Below are 9,956 nucleotides of genomic sequence, written 5' to 3'. Positions count from 1 at the left end.
GTTCACAGGAGAGTTTCTTCTATTTTTTTTTCCCCAAGATGGTAAAAATAAAGAAGAGGAAATTACAAGGACATGCTTCTGAAGAAGTAGAGGGGGTGACCTGCACATACAAGGATGAGACCTGGTTGAATAGGGCTTTGGGCAAGCTGGTGTACTGTAAGGCATCCCTCCTGCCCACAGCATTGGGGTTGGAACTAGATGTCTTTTAAGGTTCCTTCCAACCCAAGACATTCTATGATTCTATGGCAGGTTTTAGCAATTAAAGGATGTGTGTTACCAGTTTTAAATATTAAATAAAAACTACTCATGCTTGCATATTTGCCTGCCAAAGTATATGGAAAAATATCACAGTCAGATCTGGGATTTTAGATTAAATCAGAAGAATGGAACAGAAGAATATGGTTGTAGACAAAATCTTAGGATCATTAGGAAATTACCAAAATGAACATTGGACAGATCTCTGAAGGAGAAGGTGACTCATTGAATATGACCATGAAAGAAGAGACTGGCTTCTGGAGAAGAACTGAATTATTTTACATGAGAGAAGATGTGTCACAGAAGGAGAAGGTGAGTTGTCAAGAAGGAAGAATAACTAAGTACAAAAGGAGAAAGGGATAATTGGCCATGGCAAGAGACTGGAGCCTTTAGTAAAATGGGATGAGTAGAAGATAATGATACTAAAGAAGGGAAGGAATTAGACTCATGCTATTGCTCTCTGTAAATACTCCTGGACATAAATATTAATGACAGGAAGAAAATTGAGAATTAAAAATGCTTACACACACAAAAGGATATAAATACAGTTAGATTGACTCTTAGAAGTCATGGATAGCTTTGGAAGAAAGCTGCTGGAATGGCCTTTTAGTATTAATGGTAGGAACAAACATCTTGCAGCTAGAGCAGTTTAGGAAAATAGACGATGCATTTGGTGGCAGTGGAGGTGACAGTAGCAGTAAATGTGAAATCTTCCTCTTTGCTTTGCAGAATTCTTAACAGAATGATATAAGGCATGGTCTAAATCTGAGAACATCATTCAATGTTGTCACCCTAGTTTTTTAAGATTTTCTAAGCCTTCTGATATAGACATTCTTGTGGTGAACTTTTCCAGACACTTTCTGTAAATAACTGATTGTTTTGTCTTCTTTTATAGAAGAAGAGAAAGTTGATAGACTACTGGTTTGACCAGTGTCATTGGAGAGGTGTCCCTATCACCCTCCAATCCACTGTCACTTTTAGAAAACTATAAATGTTAGAGTCAGAGAATAAACTTCCTCTTTCTTGCTTCACCTAGAGAACCGTAGTGTGCTTGCATTTTTGCGTGTCGGATAGTAACACAATGTAAAGAACAAAATACAGTCTGTATTAACAGTAAACACTTTGTTTAGTCTGTCAGTGATGGCAGCTTCTGGCTTGCTGTAGCTGCACCTCTAATCTGACAGCACAAAACTCTCATAAGAAGCCTGGCCTGTTAAATTTGTGGTGTGTATCCCTGAAGATTTGTCAGGAAGGATCCTTTGAGATGCACACTGGAATAAGAAAAAGGACTTTGAGAATATATGGATTTGGCCACATTGAAGCCCATTTGTGTTGCTTCATCTTTATGTATGTTTAATTTGAGAAGAGATAGACTTCTGTATTACGAAAAATTGCAAAAGTTTAAAGCTTAATTTCGTCTTCATTCTAAAAACACCCCAACCCATATTCTAAATTCTCCCAGTTATTGAAATTTTTACACATGCTGTTTACACAGTTGATAGAGGAACAATTGATGTAGGGACTGGGGCCACAGGTGGTTCCAGTGCCACCTGACAGCTGGATCTCTGTGACATCTGCATGATGGAAAGCACAGGAGCTTTTGTCCGTCTCGGGATCTGGCCAGCCTGGGGAGTGCTGCAAGACACCCTGCAATCTTCAGCAATGTGGGGAGCTGACAGGGGACCATGCACATTGCCAGGGGACTGTCACTTCAGTCTACGCGTGATCAGTTTGTTACTTGCACATTAGCTCTCAGGCTGACAGCTGAGGTTGGATTTTTGTTTTCAGTCACAACTCTAAAGACAGCTGAATGGTTCAAAATTGGCTGGGAGAGACTATCCTATGGAAATGCCTTGCAATTTTGTGCGTCCAAAAGTCAACCCAAGGTATCCTTTTGTACGTTTATCAGTTTAATGCTCTTCCTAAGGCCTAGAAAATGTTTGTACCACTGGGATTATATTTTACAAGATGTTTGCTTTACAGTTGGGAAGAAAGTAGCATCTGTTTTGATCCTGCTCCTAGGAAAGACTTCAAATGGTTGCGTGGGGGAAGGGGACAGACTTTCAGCTGCTGGTCACACATTCTGGTAAGAGTTCACAGTGATTTTCCAATGCCTTTTCTCAGTCAGCTTTTTTCTTGTTCTCTTGAATATGTAGTAGCTCCACTGGATCAGTTGTTTTTCAGAGCTGAGGGCAAAGTTTACTCAGTTTGTTTGTTTAACTTCCAGCATTTTAAGAAATGACATAATTTTTTTCCTGCAGGCATGGAACTGGTGAACATAGTTATTGATTAATTACTCTAATTGTGGTTCCTCAGATATATATGGAAATGGTAGAATAATGCAGCAAGTCTTTTATTTTGAAAAAGTAGGTTGGAAAAATATTGCATTGTCAGCTTGGTGATTTTTTATGAAAATTTATTTTGTAGGAACATATTGCTTAAAAATCAATTGAACAAATCTGACCTTATGGTTGAAAAGAAAGTTCAGCTGACACCTGGCTGTACAGTGGTGGCTCTTTGTAACACACTTACTTAATTCTTCATTTGTTTTCCTGTGACAGTGCAGTGTTAGCTTGGGTACAAATGATGCTTGCAGAGAGAACGATCACCACACCAGTTGACCAGTTATGTATGCCCTCAGGAGGCAAAATCCAGGCCAAAAAGAGTTGTAACAAAACATGGGGTGATAGGAAGAAAGAGTATTGGGAAAACAGATAATGTATGAGGATCTGGTGAGATTAGGGGGTGACTGGCCAAGAGTGGGAATACAGGAGTTGTGTTTATGAGGCAATACTCCATTTTCATGTGTGTATTTAGCATTAAAAATTAAAATCAGCATGAAATGAGATGGCCTGGAGTCCTCAAGGGTGAGTTGTTTATTCCCTGTTTCATTTTTTTAATAAATGTGGTATGAATTATTTTGAGGAAATTGACTGGTGGTTTTCAGGATGGAGTCTTCTTCGAAGTCTGTTGTGGCTTATGGTGTCCACTTGCTGTGCCCATGTTGCCCACTCCAGCACTGGGAGTGGGGGACACCATGAGTAACCTGCTAAAGAAAGGAGGGATGATACCTTAGATCTAGGTTTCTCAAAGGAGCTTAAGGAAAATAAGTTTCCCTTTAGCTTTTTGGGGAACCCTGTCACTTTCAAGCAGTTAAGTAAATTAGCAAATTGAATAGATGCATTCTCCGAATCTTGAGGAAAATGTGCATTCCCATATTCAGACAGCATCTCTGTGTATGAAATGCAAGACCTTGAAAATACATTGAAGGAGCTCTTGAACTCAGTTTTTCATCGTGCTTCCCTTGCCAGCTATGAACATCTCTTGTTTTGAAAGAGAATATTGGGGTACACCACACAGGGAACAGAGCTGCAGAATATGATTCAGCTGCAGTTTTGCATCTTAATTATATGCTTGGTGGAAAAAAATAATCCCTTTTTCTTCATAACCTCTTGTCATTTCAGCTAGCTCATTCTAATCTTCCTAATACCTCCCAAATTCACAAGTAATATAATGTCATTAGAGCAAATCAGAAAAATCTAAAACCTTTGAAACTGGAATTTGCTGATTCATTGAAACTAAAATATTTGAGACACTTCAGTTTTCTAGAAAAAGTTGTGTACTAGGGGAAATAAATATAAATAATTTGTTTTTGCTGTAGAAATTTTCGGTTTTCCCTTTAAATGTGATACTGAAAAAATTCATTTTGATGTAGTGAGTCAGTCATTTCACACTCTGCCTTCTGTATTCTTTCTCTGGGTGAGTGCCCACTGCTTCAGATTGGGTCAGTTTACCCTTGTGAAATTGCTGTTTAACCTGCTGCAATATGACTGACTTATTGAAGCTGGAGATTGATGCTTTTTATTTTTTGATGAAAGAAATAAAATGGAGCTGTCAGGACAGAATTCTTGCACTGTAAAGGTTACTCTGTATCTCATATTTGTAGCTGGGCTGCTTCTGCTACTTTTGTGTGAAACTGTAATTATTCAGTCATTTATCCAGCTCCTCTTTCCTTTTTCTGGTAAAAGAAAAGTGGTACTTGAAGGAGGCAGTTACTTAAAAGGGGGAAAAATTCTAATAAAAGCAGCATCAATTTGGCACAGTCATTCTGATTCTTAGAACCAGCAAAGTGTAGCACAGGGAAGTTCAGATACAGCCTTTTTCCATAGCTCAGCTTAGGATAATGAAATAGAGACTACTACAAAATTGGTTGGTGGTGAAATGGTTATAGCAAGAGCATTGTAAGAGTAAGCCATGAAAGGCAGGAACTCTAAATCACACCAGTCAGATCTCACTTTACCCAAGCTGGACTCGTCTGGAGAGTAATGTTTCCTGTGTTTCTGGTAATTTGGAATAGATTTGTAGAAACCAGAGGGAGTGGGCATTGGTCTGGTTTATATTGATGCTGGCCTGTGGGAGCTGCTTTTGTTGACTCATGGTCAGGAAAGAATTTAAATTGTCAAGGAACAGTGTTGTTTATTGTTAGGCCTCTTTATCCCTTTCTCTGTGCTGTGGTCAGGCTCCCACTAAAAAAATTATTTTACCTAAATAATTTGCCTTCTGTTGCAAGGGTTTAGGATTGTGATGATATCTTTGCTTTTCCTGGTTTATTCCTGTGGCTTGCTATGACATCTGGAGCATTTGGCATGTTTTTTTGTGTTAAATATCTTAGAATTCGCTTTTTGGCTCATAATGCTATGAACATGGAATAACGGAGTCATGGGATGGTTTGTGTTGGAAGGAGCTGTAAAGATCATCTAGTTCCAAACCCCCTGCCATGATGTGACATCCTGTCCTCAAGGGGGAGGGAGCACCCAAGAGTTATGGATGCTCATGGTTGAAAAGGAATGATAAAAATCAGAGGGGCCACAGCTTATCTTCTAGACTTGTGCACATAGGAAGGGACGCCTTCTGCCAGATCAGGTTGCTCAAAGCTCTGCCCAGCCTGACCTTGATCAAAGGAATGGCACATCCACAGCTTTTCTGGGGAACCTGTTTCACTGCCTCACCACCTTCAAATTTCTCCTGAAGATCTAATCAACATCTTCTCCCTTTCAGGTTAAAGCTGTTCCCCCTTGTCTAATGCCCTTGTGAAAAGTCCCTCTCCAGCTTTCCTGTAGGCACTGGAAGGTGCTATGGAGGGAGCCTTCACTTCTCCAGGAGGGAGCATATAATAGCCATTATTGTGTAGTGTTTGGGGCTAGGGGCTTGCTGCAGTATTGCAGACAACTAAGCTTGGTGATTCCTGAATCTCTTGTTTTTTGCTTTAGAATTGTTCAGTTTGAGTGAGTGCTCCTGGGAAATATGTTTGTAGGGATGAATTGAGTATGGAAGACTGAACTACAAAGACAGCAAAGATTAAAAGGGTCAAATGTACATTGGAGCAGCACATTCCCAATATGGGAAAGGACCTGGAGGGTCTGGAAAGAGCTATGGGACACTAGCATTTTGTAGACCCAAGACCACATGGAAATGCCTGAGTGAGCTATTTGAGTGTCATGGGGCATAAAATTATACTGGGAAGTATACAGAGACAAGACATTTAATTGGTATGTGAAAAACATTGTTTATTTTTTACCAAAATAAACTGTTAACTGTCAGGGAGGGAGGCTTGCTGTGACACAAACACTGACATTGGACATAAAATAGGAACAGTAGCAATGACGAGCTGCCAGGCAGTCTGGTTTTTTTTTTTTTTTGTTACATAATAAAGCAGTTCCATATTTTTGAGTGACTGGTGCAAGCAGCTGAAGATTTTTCTCTGAAGCACCTTGTTCCGGAACTGCTTCAATGATAATGAGATGGGCTGGACACCTGCTGTAGTTACTCTTCTATTCTTCTTGTACAAGTGTAAGAAAACAGTACGTTCTCAGTCCCCACATTATGTTTCTGGTAAGATTAATTATCCACTCCACCCCTGAATAATTCACTACTGTTTTGTGCAATAACTATACAGAAGGTTTGGAAGCACCATCCCAGAGCATCAGGACAAAGGTTTGGAAGCACCAGCCCAGAGGATTTTGTGTCTCAAAATCTTCAAAGACTAGAATACATAGAGAAGACATACATACATATTCATATGTATATATACATATATGGATATATATATATATATATATATATGTAGGCATTGGGTGTGATTCTGGAGTGTGGGCAATGAAAGCACTGCAGTTCTGCACCGGAGGAATGACACTGCTGATGTAAATAGTAAAAAAAAAATGTACATTATTGCAACCGTAGCATAACATGGTAGTTCGGATACAGCTAAACACCTGTTCTAATTGAAAAAACTGTCTTTTGTTTTGTTGACTATTGAATGGATGGTTTAACTGAAGAGTAGTCTGGCAGATATGCAAGTAATTTTTTAATCAGTTTGTGTGAGAATGCAGGAGAATATGCAAGGAAGACCAGTCTGCCTAACCAAGGCTGGATATGGCCCATAGAGAATGATTTGTTTTGGTGTCAGTTGGCCACCACCTGAGCTGGTTTTCATGGGGCTCATAGAAGAGCTGGGTGAAGATCAGAGCCTGCAGAATCCCCACACTCATCTTTGTGTATTCTGTACAGCATGGCAATAATTTGTGGGTACAGCTGGGACAGTCTTCAACCTGCAAAGGTTATCAGTAGCAAATGGTACCTACCCAATGGCTGAAAAAACAATGTTAAAGTACCCAGAGTTCACCACCCTCAGCTACAGCTGTCAGCAGCAGGACATTTTGCTACTTTTGAGTGAGGCTGTAGTATGGAATATTACTCCTGTCCCACAGTTTAGAAGTGTCATCACTGTGCTGGTCTTCCAGGCAGTGTTTGCATCAGCTCTGAGACACAGTTTGGCATCTGCTTGGCCTTGCAATAGCTGGCTTTCCAGTAACCATTATGAAATGTTGTTTAGCATAAAGATACTTCTTTTAAAGTGGTTTGGCAGCATTCCCAGTGATCCCAGAGGGAAGAGCAGCTAGGACTTTTTCTCCAGCTCTGAGGCAGCTGTCTGCTGGGCTGACCAGGGTGGAGCTGTATGTACTTTGGCTCTGCACCACAACTAGAGAGTAAAGACATGGACTATGATGTCCTTGCCTGCCTGCAATCCTTTTGCATAGGGCTATGTAATGTGAAGTGATGGGCCAGCAGCTCCAGGGTTGTGCAGCAGCTCTGTGTGAGGGCTTGTGATGGTGGAGAGGGAGGCATGCAATGCATGGGCTTTGCTATTAGATGCAGTAGAGCCATCTCCCTTGAAGACTGGGGAAGTAAATGAAGGGAATAGCAATCACGCTTGAGCTAATTTTAGGATGTGTTCACCAGAGAAACCTACCTTTGAGCTTGCCACCTGAGGTTCCTTTTCCAGGTAATGGAGAATAGTGAGCATGGTATCTCTTGTTCTCGGACCAAAAATGCCATAATTGTCCCATTTCTGTCTGTGGGGTATAGGTAAACCTGTGGTGGCAAACTCAAGCCCAGACTTTTTGTAGACAGATTTTCACCTTCAGTCTAATTAGAGTGTGGAGAGGTTCAGTTAATGACAGAGGAGGGGAGTACTGAGGGGCTGAAGGATTTGCTTGAAGTGCTTTCAGTTCCTGTGACTTTTCAGAGGGTGAGCTCTGACATATGGTCTGGATCAAATGCAAATTTTGCCTGAGTCTTCCCTATTTCAGGCATGTGGTATCCTGCATGTCTGTGGGGAAGACCTGTATCACATACTGTCCCCTGGTTTCCCTGGGCAGGAGGCTGAGTCCTTCTTCCAACCCAGGAAAGCAGCTGATGTTCCCCCCTGCAAGAGTGGTCAGTAGCACCTGTTTGGTCCTGTAAAGCCAGAACAGGCAAATAGCCATGGTGTCCCTTGTAAGATGTCATGGGCATTGAGTAGCCCCATCTTGCAGCTCTTCATTCCTTTTTCCCAGTTATCTGCTGCTTACCCACTCTGGCTGCTGGAGGCATTTTGTGCTTTTTTCCAAAATATAAAGAGAGCAGTCCTTGTAAAATACTGTTTAAAACATTAAAAACCCCAAAACAAACAAAAAACCCCCCTTTAAAATAACACAGTCTTTTTACCAGTAGTTGGAACTGATATGCAAATACAAACATATACTAGTTACCACAGTCCCCTTCTGTGTGGGGGACTGTCTCTCCTTTAGGAGCCCCATTATTTTCTGCAAGGACTTTACTGAACCTCACATCAAGTAATGGAATAGGTATTTACTAGCTATGCTAAGGAGAAAATTTAAAAATGTGCATTCTGGTCTTAAAAATAAATAAAACCTCATTATTTTAAAACAAAACACAGATATCTTCCAGTCGCCTAAGAAAAAGTAGCACAAGGAAAGACATACAACCATCAGGTAGTGGGGAAAAAGAGAGTTAAAAAAATTACATTCGCAAAATGCCTTTTGTCAGATCTGTCAAGAAAAGTGATCATGTTGAGCACTGGGATTCATAGACAGGAAAGGTTAATGAGGGTGAGGATTAGATAAATGTTGGTAACTGCAGGTGCAATGAACATAAAATGCTATGAATTTACAGTATTGAAGTCAAGCCAGGCCCATCTGATAGCTTTCTGTGATAACTGATTGTCTAGAAAAAGAAAATATGATAAACGTAATCAATCTCTATTTTCAGTAAGACCCTTGAAATGGTGGCACATGGAGAGTTACTGTTTCAGTGGAGAAAGAGGAGAATGTTCAGCTGTAGCTAGGAAATTGCTAAAGCAAATGTCATAGTGAGTTGTGCTGAAAGTAGAAGCATCAGTCTCAAAGGGCAGTTCACAGCTGAACTTCTTAATGTATTTTAACTCCCATGCCTTGGCACAGGCTATGATTGCACTACTTAGAGCATGAGCTAAAATTGAGGAAACAGTGCCAGTGCAAAGGATAATCAAAATAATAAACAGATGGAACAGAAAGACTCAAATTTTTTTTCCTGTAAGAAGAGAACTTGCTGATCACAGCATGACCATCAGATGCGAATATAATCCAACTGTGACAAAGACACATTTGTTTCTAGTCTATATCAGGTGATTTTTCCAGCAGAGATGAGGAATTACTTACTAGAACATGGCTTATTTACCTGAGCAAGAGCACGAGGAGAGAATATACTTCACATCTATAAATAGATCAGTGGTAAAAACAAGTGAAGCAAAATAACTAAGTGCAGGGAAAGTTTTGCTGCAAGAACAAGTGTTTGGACTGACCATGAGTAAATTCAGCCTGAAAGTCGGGGGAAAAAGAAAACCATTTGTGATTCTCTAGACATCTTCCAGAGAGAGAGTAGTATGAACAAAATAGCTAGCCTGTGTTAAAGCAAATCTGGATCAGGTTATAAATGGGATTGTGTCATATATTGCCCATAGAAGCACTGGATTGAATCTGATACCCTTGAGGCTCTTCCTAATTTTATAATCCAGTTTTCCTAATTCCTGGCAGATAGTAGACACAGGATCATAAATACGGGAATGATTTTGTTTTTTCAGCGAGATATTTTTTGTATTTCTGTTAAAATTCCCTGCAAGTCCGAATTTTTCTGACATGGTAATATCACTTATCATTGTCTCCTCTTTACTGTATCATTTAAAAAAGCATTTGCAGTGTCTTGCTCAGAATGTTTCATGCTTTTATGTGACACCCTTTGTTGGGTCCACAATGAAAATACCATCTTGTAGGAACGTAGGAAGATTGACAATTAACAGGACTAACTCCTGGTCTGCAGTAGAT

General features: G+C 40.2%; 1 protein-coding gene across 1 annotated transcript in view; it reads left to right on the top strand.

Annotated features, from left to right (window-relative positions):
* Nucleotides 1-441: 441 nt before the first annotated feature.
* Nucleotides 442-9,956, top strand: part of KL (klotho) — a 40,048-nt gene continuing 30,533 nt past the window's right edge. Inside the window, exon 1 of the mRNA XM_005426376.1 lies at nt 442-567. Coding sequence (XP_005426433.1) covers nt 442-567 — 126 coding nt within the window. The remainder of the gene's footprint in view (nt 568-9,956) is intronic.

Source organism: Geospiza fortis, unplaced genomic scaffold (assembly GCF_000277835.1).
Source record: "Geospiza fortis unplaced genomic scaffold, GeoFor_1.0 scaffold181, whole genome shotgun sequence".
NCBI lineage: Eukaryota > Metazoa > Chordata > Aves > Passeriformes > Thraupidae > Geospiza > Geospiza fortis.
Note: the sequence above shows the minus strand (reverse complement) of the source record. Positions and strands in the feature narration are given on the sequence as shown.